Consider the following 22411-nt stretch of genomic DNA (forward strand, 5'->3'; position numbering starts at 1 on the left):
GAAAATGGCATTAAAGGCCCTAAATTAAAAATTTTATTTTGATGTGCAACCAATTATAATTGTACACAGAAAGCTGCATTTTGCAAAAGAACCAAAAAAAAACTAAATGGCAAACAGAAGCTTTATAATGCTAAATAGGAGATTCCGACCTCCGGGGTCATTTGGTGTCTAATGGTTTTATAAATGCTCCGAATACCCTTGATGTCTTCCAAAAACCAGTCACCGATAAAGCGAATAAAACGCATGCAGATAAACCCATGAGCAGTACATAATTGAAACTGCGCTCTTTTGGCGAACACTTATTTCATCAAGTTAGATTTTTGGCTTTTTCATTGCAGAGATTAGTTTAAATAAGCGCAGTGGATATTTTAATTCAATGTTTACCCACAGTGCCCCTTCCCGGATAACCGAAAAAAAATTTCCTTCCCGGATAATTGAAAATTAAGTAAAAAATGACTTGACGCGAACAATGATCGCCAACTAAATACTAACCAGGCTCATCCTGGCCTGATAGCTTAAGCCGAACACTCAACGCAGAACAAAATTTGACCCGGGGCACCCTTAACTGTAATTTTCGGCTATCCAAAAACAAAATTTTTCACAGCAATCCTATGACAAGGCCAAACTGTGCACTGGGTAGGCGCAAAATTTTGTGTCTGAATGTTCCTGGATTCCAAAAAAAATAATTTTTAAACATGTTTCAAAATGTAAGTGGATTCCACTTACAAAACTTCTGCGGAATCCGCGTACATATAAGTGTAACGTAAATTTTGTCGGCCTATTTGTTGTGTCGCGGATTCTGCAACAACCGAATACAGCTAGTTGTTTTGGATCCCGCAACAGTAAGTGGATTCCGCAAAATGTAAGCGGAATCCGCAAATGTAAGCGGATTCCGCAAACTGTAAGTGGATTATGAATTTTGTTCAATACTGAATTTGCATATGAACAATTAAAAGCTAGAGCTGGAATTCTTATGTCTAGCAATATGGAATTTAAAAGCAAGGACTTAACCATTATCAGAGGAATCCACGAACAAGTTTTGAAACATTGGTTACCTAAATCGGTGGATGTCATCTTTTAGTATTTTGGAAGCACAACACCGAATAATTTCAATATTTGGAGTCATTGAGTTGAGAGTGTATGCAAATACAACACCCAGCATATCGCCAAATTAGGTCAGTATTTGGGATTGCGTCAATCCCAAATGCTGATTTTGGAAGCATCACGCCGAATAAATTCAGTAATTTTAGTCATTGGGTTGAGAGTTTATGGAAACACAACACACAGCATGTCGCCAAATTAGGTCAGTATTTGGGATTCCATCGGTCCCAAATAGTGGTCAGTATTTAGGATTGATGAATTCCCAAAAACTGGAATAATATGGAAAAAAAATCATCATTTGGAGTAATAAGGTTGGGAGTGATTAAAAAACTATTTTTCAGCTTTTGATGAACAAAATTTTTTTTTTTCGGCTATCCCGTAATGCATTCAAATTTCGGCTATCCGGTAAAAAATTTAATTTTCGGCTATCCGGGTATTCGGCTCCGGGACACGCCACCGTTAAGTCAACAACTGTCATTGTAGCAGTCATAGAACGGATAACCTTTCACTTTCGTGTTCTTAATGTCTCCGAGTTTCGTTCGAAAAAGATGAAATTCAAAGAATTATTGAATACGATATTAAATATTATCTATTTTTTAGTGAAATGAAATTGGCGAATTGTGAAATATAGAAAAATAGACACATGGTACAGCTGGCAAAATTTGGTTTGACTTCTGATCTCCGACTACTTCAGGTTTTAATCGGTGCCATTTGCAAGCATTTTTCGACAATAGCTCCTTTTGAAGGTGGCATTACTGGACCCTATTGGTACAAATTAGGCTGACTGGTGAATGACGACTGTGTTCTGTGGGCTGAAACCTGCCCTCCTCCAGAACCCTTCGCGTGCTGCGCTTTTCTGTCCAGGGTAACACTTGAACTGTTCATGAACAGGTGGTCAGAATTTTTGGGGTTGTTGGAATTGAATTGGTGTCTTGCATTCGAGCTTCGACCGTCTAGAGTTCCGCCACTGAGAGTCTGGGTGCTGAGGTGTAATTGTGAGGCGGACTTCAGGAGGTCAACAACTTCGTCTTCTTCGTCGTCGCCCTGAGAGAGTGAGAATCGTGATTGGGTGAAACTGGTGCCACTGCCTCTGATTGAACCCTGAGCGGCGGCTGAGATGTTGTTGCGCTGGTTTATCGGCTTCACTGTTATGATGAGGTTACTGCTGTTGGCTACCATCATGTCTGTCACCTGTTAACAATCAAAACAATGCAAATGTGCATCATTGAGGGCGTTTACTGGCCCATGTGGGCAACCCCCCCCCCCCCCCCCCCCCCCTAAATAGACGAAGTGAACAATCGAAATAACAAATTCAAACAGTAAAGCCTGCATGTACTATGCTAAAATCTGATTGGTCGGAAAAAAGGACTTCGAGCCAAATGAAAACAATCTCTCCCTCACAATGATTAGGGGGCAGATTGCTCACTTGGTCCCGTTTATCTCATAATGTCAACTCTTAGCGACCCATGAAGATTAAACAGAGCTAGCGTAAGGTGTAATATTGCATAGTGTGCATGTAGTAAGTTCAAGACAGCGGCGAAGATGCACTTCGCAAACAAACAACAAAAGGGCAAAAAGGGACACCTAAAATTCAAGAGAAGGCAAAATAACCTGTAAAATACCGTGCGACAGCGGAGACTCATAACCACAATTTGCTGTGTCAGAATCAAGACTAAGGCAGTGCCGTACAGCGCTCAGTTAGGGAGTCGGAAAAAGTATCCTTAGAATCATGACTTTCTAGGGTTTCTGTGCCGGTCTTAAAAAATGCAAATATCTCGTTAAGCAACCTCAACAAAACTGAAAAACGCAACCACCTTGCATCCAAAAAACTTTTTAGGCATTCCGCTGTGTTCTATAATGGTTTTCGGTAGAGAACTGATGAACAGCTTCCACGATGTTTTCATTCGTAAATAAATAGTAATTAAAATGGATATATTTGACCATCGCATACCGGTTGCTCAGTTCCGATCGATGTTAACAGTAATTTTTTGAAAAGCATCTATTTTACCTGATCCAGAGTTTTTCCATAGACATCGATGCCGTTCACTTCCAGCACTTCGTCATTGACAGACAGCAGTCCAGTCATTTCCGCCAGACCCCCAGGCACCAACCTGGAAATGAAGATTCCAGGAACCTTCTTCAATCCCGAGTTGGTCTGACGCATGCTGATTCCGTCTCTTATGAAAAAGCCCAGAGGTTTGTCTTGTGTGTGTTTCAACAACTTCACTCTTCGAAGTGTTTCTGGGATGACGTCGACGTCTATGATAGCTGCAATTTGTCTGAATTCGGCCGGTTTGCTGATGACAGGACGTACCTACAGAACATCATAATCAACGTCAGAGTCTTCGCTTTCAAAATTTAAGCCACGGCTTATCTCCCCTTATAATCCCCAACGGCTTTTTCCTACCTCATTCATGAAAATTTGTATGAGGTGCTCTTAGTTTCCTTTGTTTCTATGCCCGGGGGAGGGAGCTATAATGGGAAAAAACTGATGACACGTGCTCGGCTAAATATGATGCTCACGCCTTTTTGAGAAGCATCGCACTTGATTTAAACTGTGTTTCAGAATTTAATTTTAAGTCGAAACCAGTAGATAGAAGCCCTACATTGTGAGATCATCATATGTTATTTTTCACTAGTTTCGGGTGTTTAAATGGTAGCTAGTTAATACTTCAACTCGTATAAAAATACCACCTTTTCAGGCATTCTGTAATTTTTTTTATGAATTCTCACCTCTTTTGCACTGTAGACTCCCCCGTTTGTGGATTTCAGACTGAGAGTAGATTGGATGGGGGCTCCTCGGGGAAGCAGGAAGATGCGCAGCAGCGGCTTCGCAGTTCGCAGGGCCTAGAAAAAAATTATACTCAATTACCATAGCCAACAGACAGTTGGAAAAGAGTCAATCTCAACTTTTGAATTTCAAAGGAAAAATAGATGAGCTTACAGCGCTTTGAAGCACACTTTATGATTGACAACTTTTTAGCACAAGAAAGAACTTTTATGCGACCAGGTCAGGATGAGCTGATACATCAACAAACGTACCCTCAAATAATTGATGTCATTATTGATCGGAAGCAGCTCCTTGTCCACCGGATCATTGTAATAGAAGTCTACTTGCAACTCCAAATTCTGCTGCAACCCCCCACCATCACCCCCTCCTCCGTCTTGTCCTAAATTGTCATCCGGGAGGTGGTGTAAATTGCGAAAGAAGAAGGCAAACTTCTCGAATGTTGGCAGAAAACTTGCGTAGATAGCCACTCTTCGAAATTCAGAGTTGAACTTGGATTTGATTTCCACTAGATTAGAAGGCAGCGGGTTGTCGACCAACGTCATAATGACATAAATTATTTTATTAACTGTCTCTAATCAGAAAGTAACTTGTAACTTCGCTTATAGAACTACCTTTTTTCTAGCGTATTTACAGCAATAACGAATGCGGTAGCAGCATATATTCGGTTTATTATACAAGATTTTTTGAATTTCAGCTCGTAGAAAAAATGGTTTACATCAAAGAAAATGTTCCAGCGATAACCGCCAACCAATTGACTAAACGTGGCAAGGTGCGTGAAAATATGTAGTTATTTTGATATGTTTCAACGAGTGATATTTCGTGTCTATTGCCACAATTAGATTAACTATTTACATGTTAGTTGCCTCCACAATACATACACAACATCTGAAAAAACAACCAGTTAAAACGCGATGTGAAAAGATTGAACTAATTACCAAATTAGACTCGCTAATTAGAGGCATGATTGCGAGTTGCGACAATCCAGACGGTCTATTAGACAACTTTGAACAAGCTTCAATTCTTGGAATTCAAACTTTGAAGCCAGATAATTACAATAAGAAAGTCATTTTGCAGTCGCTTTAATAAAAACTCACTTGAAAATTGTCGGAATAACTTGGAAAAAAATTAAACTTTGAAAATATTTTGATTCAATTTATCTCAAAACCATCTCAGCAGGTAGTAAAAAGTTTTCATATTCAGTTGAGAAAAAAATAACTCTCAAACAATTAAATTAATCTCAAGACAAAAATCAAAGCATCGATAAATATAGTTCTATCATGGCAGCATATCTGACTACACTTCCAAGGTCGAGAAGTCTACGAGTGCTGTGAAAACAGGTAGTATGATAATGTTACCGAAGGTTCCTGATAAGCAGAATAATCACTTCACTTTTCCAGGGGCGCGTAGTTGAGGAGTTTCTCGATGAGATCCACATGCGACAACAGCATCCTCCGACAGCAGTACCTGAAGAATGGAAGAAGTTCCATTTTTTTGCGCCATTTGCATTTTTTAATCAGAGAGCGTAGTTTGCTTTCCATCTGGTTGATTTTGATGAAATGAATTTAATTTAAAAAATTAACTATTTTCAGACCTCATCCTGGAAAACCATACGACTTAACTGAGTCAAAAATCATTTCGCTCATGGTCACTTTTATGGTTCGCTCATGGTCGAAATTTATATCCAATCGTATTCAATGGTGCTAAAAACGTCTAGCTTAAAAACTCAAAAGGTGCTTACACTTTATTTAGTCTTTCTTCCTCATATATAAATGATTGTTAAATAAGTCATAACATACTAGTCAAAAGCAATTCAGTCAATTGAACTGATAGATTAGAACCATTGAATAGTAATAGTTGTACCTCTTACCTCTTCAGTCCGAGGGAGTCCAAGGCATCTCCTTCTGTGTACTCAGACTGGAGCAGACCCAGATACTCCTCCCACTTGTTGCCTACCACTTTGCCACATGTGAAACAACGGATCGGAATGATCATGCTTCACCGACTTCAAATAGTTTGTATTGTTTTGCCGGCCAAACAGTCAAAACACCTATACTATCATATATTGTCGTATCATCTCACAGTCTGAAAAAGATCGTAAAGGTTTCACAAAATTAGCCAGCGCAACAAAACTTCAGTCGATCATTTCAGCAATGCAGGATTCCCATATTTTTCACAATATCATAAAGTGAATATACAACTAAGTCTAAAGACGATTTCAGTTTTTTCTAGTTTTTTATTTTCCTGAGCCCACTTTTTCGCCTTTAACGTGGACGTGGTCTTGGAGAGCAAAAAGCAAACTGCCAAACAGCAGAAAGGGCAGCATCAAGGATTCAGACTGCTTTACAGCAACTATTGGATCTACCACGCTGAAAACCCAGAATTCCCAAATGTTCGTGAAACGTTGCTTCCCAATTTCTGCTTTTTAGCTGCCAATTTGAACTGCGTTTCTTCACTAAGTACTGAAGTAATATTGCTTTTAGATATATCGGATGATCCAACTTTCGACTGACTGGATTTGGGCTCTTGCGAGCTGAAGTCTCGTTTTAACTTTGATATGTTCAAATACTGTCCCACTCCAGACGTCTTGTATTTGACCAGCTGAAATCAAAAAACTTAGTTAGAAGCGAAGCTGAGTTTCACACACCAAATGATCCAATATAAATACAGCTAAGTCAACCAGCCGACAGAAAATGTGACAACGGAACAAGCCACAAAATTGTTTGAAAAAGATGTTAAAAAAACAAATCAACTTTATTACTATTTACAGAGGCGAAGCGGAGCTTCGCATCAATTGCGATACAAAAATGAACTACTATGATTACCAGCAAATAAAAAAGCAAAACAAAAAAGTCGCCTCTTTAAGCTCTTTTGATAACATGAAACCAACTTGAGAAAACTCGATCAATAGTTAAGTTTTTATTCCGCCGGGAAATCTTAAAAATAAAGTCCACTTTCGAAACTAGAAATCGTCACTTTCAGCAGATGAATTTTAATTGAACTCAAAAAGTGCAGCATACCTAACAATATTTTAAGACTTTTTCCTGAAAAAAAAATCAGCAAGACCTATATAAGAGTACTCACTACGTTCATTAATCTTAAAAAACGACAATTTAAAGAACGTAGTCAACACACGGTTGGAAAAGAGTCAACGAATGAAAGTAAGCAAAAAAATATTGACTAGTTTTTTGAAAAAAAATCTCAACTTTCGAATTTCGAAGAAACAAATAGATAACTAGAACGCTCTTGGAGTAATTTCCGATTGACAATAAATTCATAGAATTAACCCAATTTGAGAAAACTGAATTAATAATTTAAATTATTATTTCGCTGGGAAATATGATAATTATATTCCTCTTTCGAGACTAGAAGTCGATCACGTTTTTCGTAACCTTTGGACTGTTGCTATTCTATAATGGAGTTTGCGTTCCACTGAAGTGCACTGAACTCGAAAACTAAAACCGCGAAAAATCAAAATTAAGTGTGAACAAATTTTATGACTATTTCCTGAAAAAATCACCAAGATCTATATGAGAGTCTTCACCACCTTCATTACTCATATGTAAGCAGCTGCTACTCGAAATATTGTTTGTTTTAAACAGAAAAAATAAAAAAAACAGGAAACAACTAATCTCAAACACGATTGGAAAATTTCAAGCTAATAACACACTGTATCACTACATTGCTTTAAGGTACCTGAAATTGGGTGAATAACATTTGAGCCATATTTCCTATTCAATTTTTGGATGATCGGAACCAATGATCAAAAAATAATAAGCAGGTGAACTAACAACTTGATGAACTCAGGCAATTATGGCTTCAATGGCCATCTAATGGCGAGAAAAAACTCTTTGAAACAAAATTATTTACCATAGAGAACACTCTAAGTTACCGAGAGTGGTATAAATTTTCAACTTATCAGTCGTGATTCGTGTTTTAAAACAGCCAACATATAATTGGAAAAGAGGAACGCAAGCAAAAAGAAAAAAAAACACTGACTTGTTTTATGAAAAAATCTAAACTTTCGAATTTCGAAGTATAAAAAGCCGTTTAAGCTCTTTGAATTTCTAGAACAATGAATGTTTGACACTTTCGATAAAATTAACCCAATTTGAGAAAAATGGATAAGAATATAAAATTTTTGTTTCGCTGGTAAATTCGAAATTCGAGAATTAAATTCCACTTTCGAAACTACAAGTCGATCAAGTTTTTCCTAATTTTACACTTTTGCTGTTCAATAGTGGAGTTTGCCTTCCTTTTAACAAAGGAAAGGAACTTAACTTGAACAGAAATCAGAAGTCAAACCGCAAAAAGTAATTTTTAGCCGGATTAAAACGAAAAAATAATTACGAATAAAAGAAAACGACCTATAAAAAAATAAAAGAAAACGACCATCGACTCTTTAAAAAATGAATACTTACGAATAAAAGAAAACGACCATCGACTCTTTAAAAAATGCCTGTATAAAAATAACAAATTATCTCAGTCATCTTCTTTTTTTTCTGCTATTCAGACTTCAATTAGCGAAGAGCTGATGCAATTCAGTCTTCATTTACAGGACCAACTACTCAAACAGGACCAAAAAATCAAACAGCTTTGAGTCATGACTGCAACAAAATAGAAAAATATAGACTTGTTTTTTGAAAACTTCACTTTTTGAATTTCAGCACAGAGGCAAAGCAGAGCTTTACACGCTTGTGACACAAAACAAGAAATTTAAAAAAATCAAAAATGTCGGAAAAACTAGATCTATCAAAATGAAAAAAGCTAGTTTTGAATCAAAAACTTTCCGAGACACAACAATGTGAAATTAGCAACAGAAGATAATTTACCCACCGGTAACAAAGCCGAAAATACCTTGGCAGAATCCCTTTTAAGCCGACAAAAAAAAGCTCAAAAAGAAAACTAAAAAAAGCTGATTTAAGACTAATAAGAAGTCTTAACGCTCACACACAGATACGCACACACAAAACACAGATACGCACACACAAAAATTTTTCGCTCGTCAAAGACGCAATATGAGGCCGATACGCCGATATAATCCAGGTCGAAACGTCTCAAGCCGAAAAAAAAGAAAAAAATCGAAAAAAAATTGTAGTCAAGAAAAACTTGAACTACAATTTTCATTAAGATTTTTAGTATTTTGTGCGATCCAGAGATGAGCATAAATATGTTTCAATTGAAACGACTCAAAATTAGGTCACTAAATTGATAAAAAAGGGGCCGAAATCATTTGGGCTCAATAAAAATTGAAAAAAAAACAAAAAAGAAAAATACGATTTCGAGATTTAAAAAATTACAAACAATAATGAAAAAAAAAAACTTTTAAAACAATTCTTCAATATGGCAACTAAACAGACAATAAGAGGACAATTTTTTTTAAAACGGAATAATATCCCGTTTGAAAAAAGTTCCGGTCAGTTTCGAGCCCAGGTCCTTTGTCGTCCCAGGCGCATTTTTATCTCCAGTGCAACTGTGCTCGAGACACAAAGAAATTTGAATTCGTTTTGAACTGAACCCAATATTACCACTTCTAATTTTGACCATTCTGTGAACAAAATTATTTTGCGGGAAAAAGTCTATTACCCGATTGCAATAACTAGGATCAATAGGTACATTTTTATTACGCTAGGAAATCTGAAAATTTAAAAACCTGATTCAAAACTAGAAATCGATCGATCACATTTTTCGTGACCTTTACCTTTTTGCTGTTCAATAGTGGACTTTGCCTGATGTTTAACAATGAAAATGAACTCAACTTGAAAAGAAATCAGAATCAAAACTGCGAAAAATCGAATTTGATAGTCAACAAATTTTAGACTTTTTCCTGAACAAAAAAAAAATCAGGACCTATATATAGTATTCATCAAGTTCAAGACTCTTACTAAATACGTTAATGCTCGTTTAATTCTGTCCACAATTTTGCAGCATTATGAGTCTAAGCTCCCTTCAACCGATGTGTTCCAATCTTCACAATTTAATTATGCCCATTTAAACTTTTACTATCTCCACAAAAATTGGCAATTTAAAAAGCAAAAATCAAATTGATCAGTAAATTAGATATAAAACCAGTGAACTTTTGTATTAACATAAATGACGACTTAATTCAATTTTTATTACCGTTTCATCATTAGCTCATAGAATCAAATTTTTCTATACTTAATTTGAGATTCTCCTACAATTCGTACTTCCCACGAGCGGACTTAGACAGAGCTGAAAAAAAATACTATTTTCGCAAACATCCCGGTATCCCCCTCCTTCAAACTCCTTGTCGTGTTTCACTCACCTGCTGCTGTTTTCGCTGCTCTCGCTCTTCTTTCACCTTTTTCTCATCTTCAGTCCTCTTCTCTTCATTCCTCATTTTCTCAATCAGGGCTTCCGCCTCCTCAAACGGGTTCACAAACACCACTGTGTCCAGTATACGCACTCCATCATCCAATGGCTTGTCTTTGCTATCTGTTTTCACCTAACAAAGCAGACAGCAATGCAAAACCATCAAATGAAAACCACGCTCGCAATTCATGTAGATCAAAACATAACTACATAAAATTATAACAAAAGAGCCTGTTTCTGTGCATGCAACAAGGAATGTTCCTAATACGACAATTAGTGCAACAACTGCGAATTCACGCATCTTCGGATAACTGACCTAATTCGCCCATTTTCGATTTTTTTGACACATCGATTTAATGAACTAATAACCTGTTCTATCTTGCTAAGGGTGTCCATACCCCCGACAAGTTTGCCGAACACAGTGTGTTTCCCGTCCAGGTTCTGACAGGGTCTGAAGGTGACGAAGAACTGGGACTTGTTGGAATCTGGGCCAGAGTTCGCCATCGACAGAGTTCCACGCGCAGAATGAGTCAGGTTAGGCTTGAAACGACAGAAGACAATTGAAATATTTGCTATGGCTCTTTTCTTTTGCCTAAGCAATAATACTATGGTAAAAAAAAGGCGGTTTTAGATTAGACATGGAGACCAAATTTGTTTGGATAGCTTAATTCATCCGCTTTATTATAATTAGAAATGGTGAGCCAAAGTCGAACTTCGCAGGTAGGATCTGAGGACGAGGAGGAAAAGGAGGATTTAAAGAAGCAACAACTCTCGACTTAGCAATATGAGGTGACTTAACCAAAATAACATCAGCCGAAACAGTTTAATCGAAAAAAAAAAAATCAAAATGAGAGTTGGTAAATTTACAAATTACAGCACAACTTTGAAGCATGGTAAAAGCTGTTTACATCAGAATAAAATAACCATTCATTTGAAAAAAGCGGATAAAAATTTGTACCAGATAACAAAAATACATTTGAAAAAAAAAACGGAAATTGAGCCGTTGAAAACTACGATCCAAAAAATATGAACATGTTTTTTTATGTTTAATTTCAATAGTTAACCACAGCCCAAATAGGACTCAGTGGCTGTATTTGAATTTTTACGAAATTGAGCTTATCCTAGCCTGCATGTTAAAGAAACTGCGCGTATTTCTTTCAAAAAAGTAGTAAGAAAGATGTTTACGGGAAAAAACTTAGTTCCCGATTACAAGAAAATTGCTCTCGCAAGTCTAAAGACAGCTCAAAAAAATTCTTCAACCCTTCTGAAACATTTCAATATCGACTCTTAATGTCTTTTATTGGTTTTAAAATCAAACGTAGATTATACCTGCCTTCCTAATTAACGATTTAGGCTTACATCTCAACTCTCACATTACACGATGCGCAAAAATCGACCGAAACTTGAAAAAAGAAAGTCGTTTGGCGTAATAGGGTTTCTAGTGTTTTCGGGAGAGCTCAGAAAACCGCTTTTTTTTCAAAACGAAAAAATACTATCCAAATTTGAAAATCTTCAATTTAAACTAGGTCAACTCAATTTAGAATCAATTGTTTTTTAAGAATTTAAAATAAGATAACTCGGCTCTTATCCCCACATCCTCACACAAGCATCAATCTTATGGTGCAACGAGGAGTGTAACAAGGTAGAGGGTAGGAAGACCAATTATTTTTGTCATAGCCTTATTAGTACGCCTGCCAATTTTTTTAACAATCCGACAAGGTGAACAGAAAAAAGAGTGGAAATTCGCAGGTGAGGAATAAGAGCCCAAACAAGAACATTTGCTGAAAAATTAGAAAAGAAATCACTTTGTTCTTTTTTCATTGCTACGGGGTAAGGATATATATGAGGTTTTAAAAAAAACAATTGATTCTGATTTTCAAATTTGGACGGTATTTTTTATTTTGATTTATATATATATCGAAAAAAAAATACTCGCTCGAAATTAGACTAGAACTCAAAAACTTCGGACTTGTTCATCTTTACATTTGCAGCCGGGTGCAATGATCGTACCACATAAAATACACATTTAATTTTTTAGTTTCTCATTCAATTTTCGAAGACAACTGTTGTCAATTCTGCCTAAATTTAATTGCCGCATTGAATTTCTAGAACAATCTATGATTGACCCTTTTTGATAAAATTAACCCAAATAATTTCCACTTCGACTAAAAATCAATCACGTTTTTCGCGACCTTTACACTTTCACTCTACGACAGTGGAGTTTGCCTTTTTTAACAAAGGAAATGAGCTCAACTTGAAAAACATCAAAAGTTAAACCGTGAAACATCAAATTTGAGCCTGAATAAATTTTAAGACTATTCCTGAAAAACGAAAAAAAAAAAACTACGTTCATCGACTCTGAAAAAAAGGGACCAACACAGCAACCGGCTATCCTTGTTCTCATTATAGTCCCAGGTCGCAGGCAGTAAAAATAAAAATTTGGCATCGAAATTCAGGATATATAATTACCTGGATGAGAATACTGATAAGGTCAAAAAAGCACTTCCGCATTTTACCTTGAACTCGTCTGCAAATGGTTCTCCACCTGGGAAGCTAGACTGACCCCCTGTGCCTGTGCCCGTGGGGTCCCCTCCCTGTAGCACAAAGTGCTTGATGAGTCTGTGGAAGATGGTGTTTTTGTAGTATCCACTCACCAAATGCTTCATGAAATTCTCACACGTCTTCGGTACATCCTTAACATAGCAAAGACAGTTAGAATATCAATGCATTCAAGAAATTCGGTAACTTAAATAACAAAAACTATGCTTGTTGTCAAGAAAAGGGCAATTTTTAAATGGCAATGTAAATTTGCAATACAAAAAAAATGCGGTACATGGTGAATGAAAAAAAAGCAGTCAAAATTTTTCCTGAAATATGAAGTTGGAATAATAATTTGGAAAAATAACTTAAAAAGTCGAAAACAAACTTCATGTTTGTGGCAGATTATGTTCATGTACAGCCTTAAAATGCATTGGGAATCATTTATCGAGCGGAAAACAGAAAAAAAATTTTGGGTTGACCGCTATTGAACCGAAAACAAAACTGTTGTTATTGAAAGGTTATTGAAAATTTTTTAAAAAATTTAGAACCCATCCATACTGAAACATTTAATAGTCTTAGGATATATTTTGCACTCAAAATTACGCAAAACATTGACTAAGCCGATATCACATAAACCGAAACTGTTTAATTGAAAAATTGAGGCGAAGCTGAGCTTCGCACCACTTGCGATTCAACAAAAACCATCACAGCAGCTAGTCCAAAAAAAAAAGCCTGAGTAAAAAAAATGCAACAAACTTTCAAAAAAACTGATTTTTCTAACGTTCCTCTGGAATGCGGTTTAGTTTGAGGAAAAATACAAAGAAAGAGAACTGAAGGCTTTCAATATGAATTCGAAAATTCGTTAAGCGGATACTGAGCTGAATATACTTGGGTAAACGACTGTTGAGTTGAAAACAAAATGTCTATTTAAGCTATAAAACATTGTGAGCCAAAAAAAATCCCAAGTTAGTTTACCGCCCACTCCGAAAACACAAATGAAATTTAAAAATTTTGCCCATCAAAATTTTGCCCAAAAAAGATTGGGCGACTTATTGGATATAAAATCAGCCTAAACAATTTAGGCCGAAAAAAAACCTCTAATAGAAAAAAGTAAAAAAAAAGGCGGAAAATATATAGAAGAGTGGATTTACAACCAACAAGGAAAATGCAAATGTAACGCCCATTGAAAATGCAAACATGCTCAAAAAATGTATTGTCAGACATTCTGCCATCAGAACGTCCACGCTAGCTGATTCAATTGATTTCGTTAAACTGGTTGTTGAACCAAAAAAGGTCTTTAATCCGATTTGATAACGCTTTAGAAGGCAAGCTGATTAAAAGCCGTACCAGATATAAAAAATGGCATTAAAAAAGGGAAAAGGAACCATCCAAAACTAGGATGAAAACCACGAATCTGAATAAAAAAGTTTTTTTGAACATTTTAAAAAAAATACGATCTGAAACAAATTTTACCTAACTAATAGCTATAGCATGGTAGTTTTATTAATATTTTTAACAAATTGGGCCTGTCAGAAGTGACATTTTCCATTCCTACTAAATTGACCTTTCTGTGAACAACATTAGTTACAAAAAAATCAAATACCCGATTGAAAGACCCTTGCTGATCGCAAGGTTATTTAATTACAAAAATTATCCAAAAAATCCCATTGTGGAAGAACTCCAAAAAGGGCAGTTAGCTGCCTGTCTTCAAATTTTGATATTTCAACTTTCGGGTAACATTGCACAAATTACACCACCTTTAACGTATTTCAATTTTGACACAAGTCCCCGATTGGCAGACCCTTGCTGATCGCAAGATTATTTATTTACTACCCAAAAAAAAAACCATCGTGGAAGAACTCCAAAAAGGGCAGTTAGCTGCCTGCCTTCAATTTTTGATATTTCAATTTTCGGGTACCATTGCTCAAGTTACACCACCTCTAAAGTATTTCAATTTCGACACAGAGGAGAAGCTGAGCTTCGCACCACTTGCGATACAGCAAATACAGGGTAAACAGGATGAAGCTCAAGAACTAATCAAAAGGACTCCAACGATGTTACAATTGAAAAAAAAAAAACGATCTACATAAACGAATTATTTCTAAGAGGTCGCAATGGCGATGCTTTCAAAAAATTGAAAATTTGGCATCAGGGTCTTATCTATTGTCACGTGATATCGGGAATATGTAGACGAGATAAATGGTAAATCAGCCGGCTGAATCAAAGCAGCCAGCCAATAAGCTGAAACTCAACCAATATTTTTCGGTAAAACACAATTGATAAAAAACGATGCACTGCTTAAGGTATCCACGCTTGTCATATATATGTACTGAAGTCAAGGTGATATATACATTTTGGAAACTAAACCGAGAACTTAGTCAACAATAAAGCCGAAAAACCACCAGCCAAAAAATAAAAACCGAAATTCTATTATTTTACATGCAACTATATCTATCAAAATGAGATAGACCTGAAAAACACATGCCCGGACAAACGAATGCAAAATTACTATAGGAAGAAAATTCTCCAAGCAGTAACACGGAGGTGAAGCTGCGCTTCGCGAACACTTGCGAGAACACGACCAAACAGCAGCTCTAACAAATTAGAAAAAATAGAAATGAGCCTCGATTTACCAATAACTCGGCTACGAGTAGGATTCGCATCAGTGACCTACTGCAATCAAGAGATTTTGAGTCTTATGCACTATCCCCTCAGCTACTGAAGCTTAATAACCGATAAACACTAGTCACAAAGCAGCTACATATGCTAACAAATTGCCAATGCAATTTAGCACCAAATACAAACAGACTCAATTAAGCAATTCGTCTAAATTTAGCATTTCGTCTTTAGGCCACTAAGACGATATAAAATAGGCACAAATCCTATCAAGCCAAAAAAGAACAAAACAAAAATGCGTTAAAAAATTTCAAAAAAATTGAAACTAATAAAAAAACTTAAGTTTCCCTCTCCCTCAAAACACCCACACGCACACAGAAATAATTCCTGTTGCCGTTCAAACCGCGCAAAATGAGGCCACTAAGCTGATACAAAACAGGAACAAACATACTAAGCCGGGAAAAAAGGACAAAAAAAAACAAAAATCCAATAAATTTTTTTCAAAAACTTTGAAACTATTAAAGAATTTTTAAATGCCCTCTCCTTCATAACACATACAAGCACACACAAAAAAGTTTGCAAATCAAAAAGCTCAAAATGAGGCCACTAAGGAAATAACATAGGCAAAAATCCTATCAAGCCAAAAAAAAAAACGAAAATCCGAAAGAAGTTTCAAAAAAGTTTACCTTCCGATCAAAACACATACACACACACACACACAAATATCGTTTTATTCATTGAACCGCTTAGTATGAGGCCACTAAGCTCATATAACATAGTCCGAAACCTATTAAACCGAAAAAAAAATATTTTTTTAGCAAATATAGTTGGAAAAATTACAGCCAACATAAAAAGCAAATTTCAAAAAGCTGCGCTATTTAAAACACCAAGAAATTCAAAACATGCTTATTATTTGCAGCAGAGAGGAAAAAGATTTGATTTGCAAAAAGGTGAAGGAGTCCAGGACAAGGAGTGAGTCCGTTGCCTAAAGATATTTGCGGGAAAACAGTCTAGTAGCCGATTGCAATACCCTTGCTTATCGCAAGGGTAAAAAAACATCTAGAACTGGCGTTATTTCGATAAATAAAACTCAATTTCAAAAATCAAATTTGATACCACGTAAGTGCAGTTTAAGAGTAATGTGTCTTAAACATCTCAGCCCCGAGCGCCTTCGATCGTTGTCACGAGTACTCAATAACCTCATATACAAGCAGCAATTAATTTAGCGGATATAACTCTTGTTGAACCACCCATAATTTAAATAAAAATGTTACCGGGTAGGCTCGAAACATACATTTTTTTATTCAATTCTTATGGATGAGTTTACTAACCGCAAAAATTCGACGTTCTGTTTCACAAAACTTGCTAATCGTCACTTTTATCATTTTTCAAACTGTTTTAATTACTCTGGTCTAATTCTCGATCCGGATCAGAAACTTATGTTTTGCCGAGCATGTGTCTCAATTACAAAGAAACATGTCCTTAATTAGCTTGCAGTCAGATTACGGATTTCCCTAATTGAGTTGCTGAAGGAAATGACGCGGATGATTGAATGTGGTATCATATTTAAAACCAATTCATCTGTAATTCCAATTCCATAAGACATGTCAAAAAAGACCTCCGATGTATTCCTCGGTAAGATGAGTCGATTTTTTATTGAGTCGATTTTTCAAGGCATTTACACTGACAGATTAAAAAATCTGAAAACTTTTCCCCACTTTTTTTCAGTTCCGAAAGTTTTTCAATGAGAATTTATTTAGCTGTGATATCTGTGGTCAGAGATTTCAAAACTACTTGCTAGGTCATTCGCTAATTAATTTCAACTATCAAGTCATTTTTTCCATTACAGAAAATAAATAACACTACCTGGCAGAACAGTTCCAGGTTGAGATCGCCATAATTGGTGACCAGTCTAGCATATCCTTTTTTCTTCACGTACTTGTACTTGACAGTGTACTCGTCCAGGATCTCGGACTGTTGCTTTGTGCTCACATCAAAGGCAGTCGAAGTGAGAGACGCCGCCACCCTGCCCGTGGAGTAGTGGGCCGAGTTCAGTTTGTCAACCAATTGACCTTTCTGTGAATCTATATCAACATGTTTAAAGGAGTTCACGCTATCATATCATTTTTTGGTCATTTTCTTCAAATCGTCATTTTGATTGCAATTATTTTAAATGGACATCAACTCAATTTTTGCAATACTAGCTGAATTAACACTATTAGTTAGCATTTTTGCAAAAACAAGTCGAATTCAAGAAGAACAAACGGTTGCTGGGCAAGTAGCACAGAATGTTTTCAGAGGACTTAAATTAGCACATGAAGGAAGATTCAAGCGTTAAATTTAGCTTTCTGATGAAAATACAAGTAACTTAAAACCTGAAATTATCTGAAATCAGTGTAAATTTCATTTTTTACGCCAGGAAAACCTTTTAGATTTTTTAAAATGCAGCTCGAATTACGACTGAAGGGCGTAATGATATATCAGCCAAAAACATTAGACGCTCATTGATATTGCCTGATTTTGTGTGAGGAAAAAAGACCGCATATATAGTCTTTTCTACCAACTATTGGTACAAAGCATGATCGAAAAATTCATCGCCTATACATGTCTAAATTCAGTTGGAATAGACTGACCTTTCTTCTTGTCCAATTTGGAAACTGCTCCAGAAACAATGTTTTTGGGTGTCTCTTCGTTCAATACCTTTTGGGCGAACTCTTCCCTTTTCTAAACAAGCAAAAAAAACCAAGTATAGCTGGCTGCTTAGAACAGAATCCAACGACCACAGTAATTGATACTAAATTCAGTATTAATTAAATTTGTTATTAATTAAACAATTTTAGTATTAATTAAATTTGGCATACGGAATCCCGTTCGTGAAAACCAAAAAACTTCAATTCCGACGAGACATATCAGCCAATCGCCTACATCCCAAGTCAGTGGCATTAGGCAGCTGGCGCAAGATTTCCGAACGGCATTCAGAAAGTTGTAGAAACAACTGGATTTTTTATGTTTTGTTACATCAATAAATGAAGGCCGCTTTAGAATTTGTTCTTGAAAGCGTACTTTGACTTGAATTTTAGCATATCAGGTCGCTCAAGATCTCTTGGCTATGCTGAAACGTTTTTTTTGGAGGCCGTTTTACGCACTGACAGAAAAGAAAAGTAAACGGAAACAGCGAGTGATGATTATGAACGAAATTCAGGTCGCAACGAGATACTCTCGAAATGAACGAGTAGCTTAACAAGACGAAAACTGGCATCAGCGCAAACTGATGACATAAACGAGCGGCAAAAATAAACATGACGGCACATTTGCAACATTCGAGCTCGAAAGAGGCTGGAAACCCACTGACTGACTGATTTAACAAAAGATCAAATATTTTCATTAATTTTTTTCGGTGTCCAGGGATTGGTTGAATTTAAGCTTCAGACATTGTGCAAGATTAGAGACTAGATTACATCCTGCTGTAAATTAGGTTATTAAAAAAGCAGACCAATTTTTCTAGACATTTTCCGGAGGAGTGGGAGGAAACTATGGCGTAGGGTCCGGCATATGGGAACCTGCGGCGTATGAGATTAGGTTTCTCAGTCTCTCAGGTTTCTGCATAAGTGAATCGCAAACTATTTTAATCTGACAAGGTCAATTTTAGATCTTCCATCCAAGCTCTAAAATTGAACCGAAGTTGGTTACCTAACAATCAAACTACCTGAGAAAACGATTTATCCAGCTCGGCTATGACGTGGTTGGCAGTTGAATTCACAGCTGATCTGTTCAAGTTTCGCAACATGTCTTCGTTCGACTTGCCCCCTTCATCAACTTCTTCCGCATTTTTCACAAAGTAGAAATTGTTGATGTTGTATTTGTCCACGTTGTTGGGGTCCTAAAAACGCATTCAGAGAGATTCGGTTGAGCACGATACAAAAAGGAATCGCAAACAGTTTAATGAAACAATAAAAAATAAAAATGTTAAACATAGCCTACAGACATTAGGGAAAGAGTCAATGAACGCAAGGAAACTGAAACAAAAAACTGAATCATTTTTTTAAATTTCAACTTTCGAATTTCAAGTAAAAAAATAATGGCCTTAAAGCTTTGAATTTCAAGAACAATTCATGATGGGCATTTTTTTGATAAACTTGACTCAACTTGAGAAAACTGGATCAATAGGTGAAGTTTTTAGTCCGCAGGGAAATCTAGAATTACAAACCACTTTCGAAACAAGAAGACGTTCACATTTTTTCTCGGCATCAACACTTTAGCATTAGAGAGCGCAATTTATTTAACTTTTAGCAGATGAATTTAAATTGAAATTATCAATTGAACATATACCTAAGGGCATTCATAAATGCAGTAATAAGTATGAATGCACTTCTGTAGTTATTAGGACATTTTAAAGACCTATTCCTGAAAAACAAAACAAACACAAAAAATCCCAAGACCTATATAATAGTCTTCACTATGTTCATCGAATCCTAATAAGAAGCTGAAAATGAAGCCCAAAAACTAAAAGTAATGAAAATATGACTGTTAAAAAGATTCGGAAAAAATTGCTATTTATTTTATGTGTGCGCCATCTATATCGGCTGAATACGACAATAACTCGACCTGTATCGTAATAATGTTGCTTTTCTTGAATGACGAGTCATCGATTAAATCTTTCATGTTCTTCTGTTTCAAGTTCAGCTCATTCACTGCCTCCATACTGTACACATTTCCAGAAGTTGCTATTGCCACGATGAAAGAGGAATTGGTGAACACTTTGTATGTTATTGGACAGTGATATTGATCCTTCTTGTTCTTCGAAAAGTGAAGTGCTATCAGATCCTAAAACAAAATTCATTCTCTTCCCGAAATCTTTTGTTATATCAGCCAACATCTCGCCAACTAAATCAGAACATCGGCAAAACTTATAATAAAAATCACAACAATTTCGTTAGTTTTTTCGCGGCAATCACTAGAAAAAGTCATTTCGATATTTTTTACACTTACTAAAATATCTTTTTAAAATATTTTTTTAGTCATTGACGCTCCTTTGATATAGTAATTAACCCTCATTTGTCCTAAAGGTACGTCAAAAATAGCTGGGAATGTTCTAAAATTTAGCAACATCCAGGCCTGCCAACTTTTATAAAACGAAATATGAACCTGGGACCAAACTCGGACTTGGTCCTGGTTCTCTGCTTTGGCCCAAGAAAACCCCTCGAGTAGAGCTGATGACACTGTACATTTTCCCATTCTCTGAAAAAAATCAACTTTCGAGAAAAATGAAGGAATAAAAAACCTATATAAAATAGACGCACTACGTGTAACTCATTAAAAACAATTAAAAACATGAGATATGAACTCTGGCTCAAATATGAACCATATGAACTAGTTCATATAATATGAACTAGTTGGCAGGCCTGGCAACCTCATTCCATTGAAATTGCGAAATAGAAACTAAATAGATATTTAGCAAAAGATGAATTTTAAAAAAAATGATAAAGAAATTAGCCAAAAAAAACTGTACAACGAAACGTGCAAGTTAAGGTTAAAACGTAAAAAGTGCCTTAGTAATTTTGTGTTGCTTTTAAAATAAAAACTAAAGTTCAAAAACAGTCAGAATTATATGTTCCATTTTGGTTTTAACAAATTTATCGGATATCTTAAATTTCTGAAATAAGTCAGAATTATATGTTCCATTTTAGTTTTTAACATATTTATCGGATATCTTAAATTTCTGAAATAAGCCTATCTTAAATAGTTCTTAACAAATTTATCGGATATCTTAAATTTCTGAAATACCTCTGATGACAACTTCTTTCCGGTTACTGGGTTCTGACCGTTTCTCTTTAAGAAGGGCAGTATCGAGGAAATTTCAAATACATAGCCATCCCTAGTAGCAAATGGCGTAGTAAATGGCTGCATTGAAAGCGCACAATGATCGAAAGGCAATCTCCTGAAACCCATTCCTTTGGCAGCTTGGAGTTTTTCTGCATTTTTGCCACCAAAATACCATGCATATTCATTGGCGCTGACATATGTTTTATCTCCCTGATGCTGCTTTTTACCCATTTCTTTTCTGAAAACAAGAAATTACATTGGTACATTAGCAATTATTGGAATCCCATCGCATGAACTCCAGGCAGGGAGTGACATTTTTAGCGCAAATTTCCACGCCTGTGGCCATTTGGGCACTTTAGTTAACTCATAGAAAGCTAGTACGGGCTCAAAAGTGTCATCAAAACAAGTTCCAATGCCAGAAAAAACTGATCTGAAAATGTTTCACAATCAGCCGAAGAATTGACAAGGGTACGGGACATAAGTTTAGTGTGACGCGGTTTTCGGAACAAGGACGCAACATGGCTAGTCGGAAGTAATCAAGTTTAAATATTTAAATTACTTTTTTAAATTAAGACGCTTGTGTTCTCCTTGCTTTGTGCCAGTCGGTCATGTCTAGGGGTTTGACCTTGAGAAATACGCAATTTTGGAGTGAAATTTTAATTTTGCAAAATTCGAATTGAGCATGTCATGCTCAATTTTCTCGAACCAACTGAAAATGAAAAAGTCAGAAATCAGAACACCCGAATTAACAATTGCGGGAAACTACTCAAGAAAGAGGCAGGAAATTGCTATTCGCAATTTCTCGATACGAAATATCAAGAGAGTAGAGCTGTCTTGTCCTGAAAACAGGAGAATCGAATACGGACTTGAGACAGAACAATTATTCGAATGGAAAGGAGTGGACTCTGAATGGAAGAGTGGACAACTCGAGTGTCCAAAGGGTTCATTCAGAGACTTTGATTCTAGAGACAAAACTTACTTCTGTTATTGAAACTAATTGGCCTTAAAACTTATTTAGTTATATTACTTAATTCTCAAGCTGCTCAGTTATAACTTACTCCTCCTACTCAAGTGCGTCGATATGTAAGTTCCAATTTAAATTTCTCGAGTGTATTTTATGATAGTTATGTTGAGATAAGGCGAGTTTTAGGTTGATCCATCTGAAATGGATCAAAGTTCCACTGTCCAATAAAAAGTAACTAAGCGGAT

General features: G+C 36.1%; 3 protein-coding genes across 4 annotated transcripts in view; all 3 read right to left on the minus strand.

Moving 5' to 3' along the window:
* LOC134845551 (cytoplasmic dynein 2 intermediate chain 2-like) overlaps positions 1-22411 on the minus strand; it is a 405850-nt gene that overhangs the window by 26758 nt on the left and 356681 nt on the right. The gene's annotated exons all lie outside the window — the stretch shown is intronic.
* LOC134845802 (partitioning defective protein 6-like) lies at positions 1651-4773 on the minus strand. Its single transcript, XM_063862881.1, has 4 exons — positions 4144-4773; positions 3835-3948; positions 3110-3415; positions 1651-2292 (listed from the first exon to the last, which is right to left on the minus strand). Exons 1-4 carry the CDS (start codon positions 4432-4434, stop codon positions 1864-1866), a joined length of 1140 nt encoding a protein of 379 aa, XP_063718951.1. The 5' UTR covers positions 4435-4773; the 3' UTR covers positions 1651-1863.
* Positions 5887-21436, minus strand: LOC134846246 (RING-type E3 ubiquitin-protein ligase PPIL2-like). Of its 2 annotated transcripts, XM_063863517.1 has the most exons (10): positions 21164-21436; positions 20525-20617; positions 19985-20203; positions 19086-19259; positions 18013-18103; positions 17246-17463; positions 12739-12915; positions 10592-10762; positions 10176-10355; positions 5887-6490 (listed from the first exon to the last, which is right to left on the minus strand). In XM_063863517.1, the coding sequence occupies exons 1-10, from the start codon at positions 21431-21433 to the stop codon at positions 6251-6253; spliced, it is 1833 nt and encodes a 610-aa protein (XP_063719587.1). In that variant the 5' UTR covers positions 21434-21436; the 3' UTR covers positions 5887-6250. The 2 variants fall into 2 exon arrangements, with proteins under 2 accessions (XP_063719587.1, XP_063719588.1); XM_063863518.1 differs by lacking the exon at positions 20525-20617.

This window comes from Symsagittifera roscoffensis, chromosome 5, assembly GCF_963678635.1.
Source record: "Symsagittifera roscoffensis chromosome 5, txSymRosc1.1, whole genome shotgun sequence".
NCBI classification, from domain to species: Eukaryota; Metazoa; Xenacoelomorpha; order Acoela; family Convolutidae; genus Symsagittifera; species Symsagittifera roscoffensis.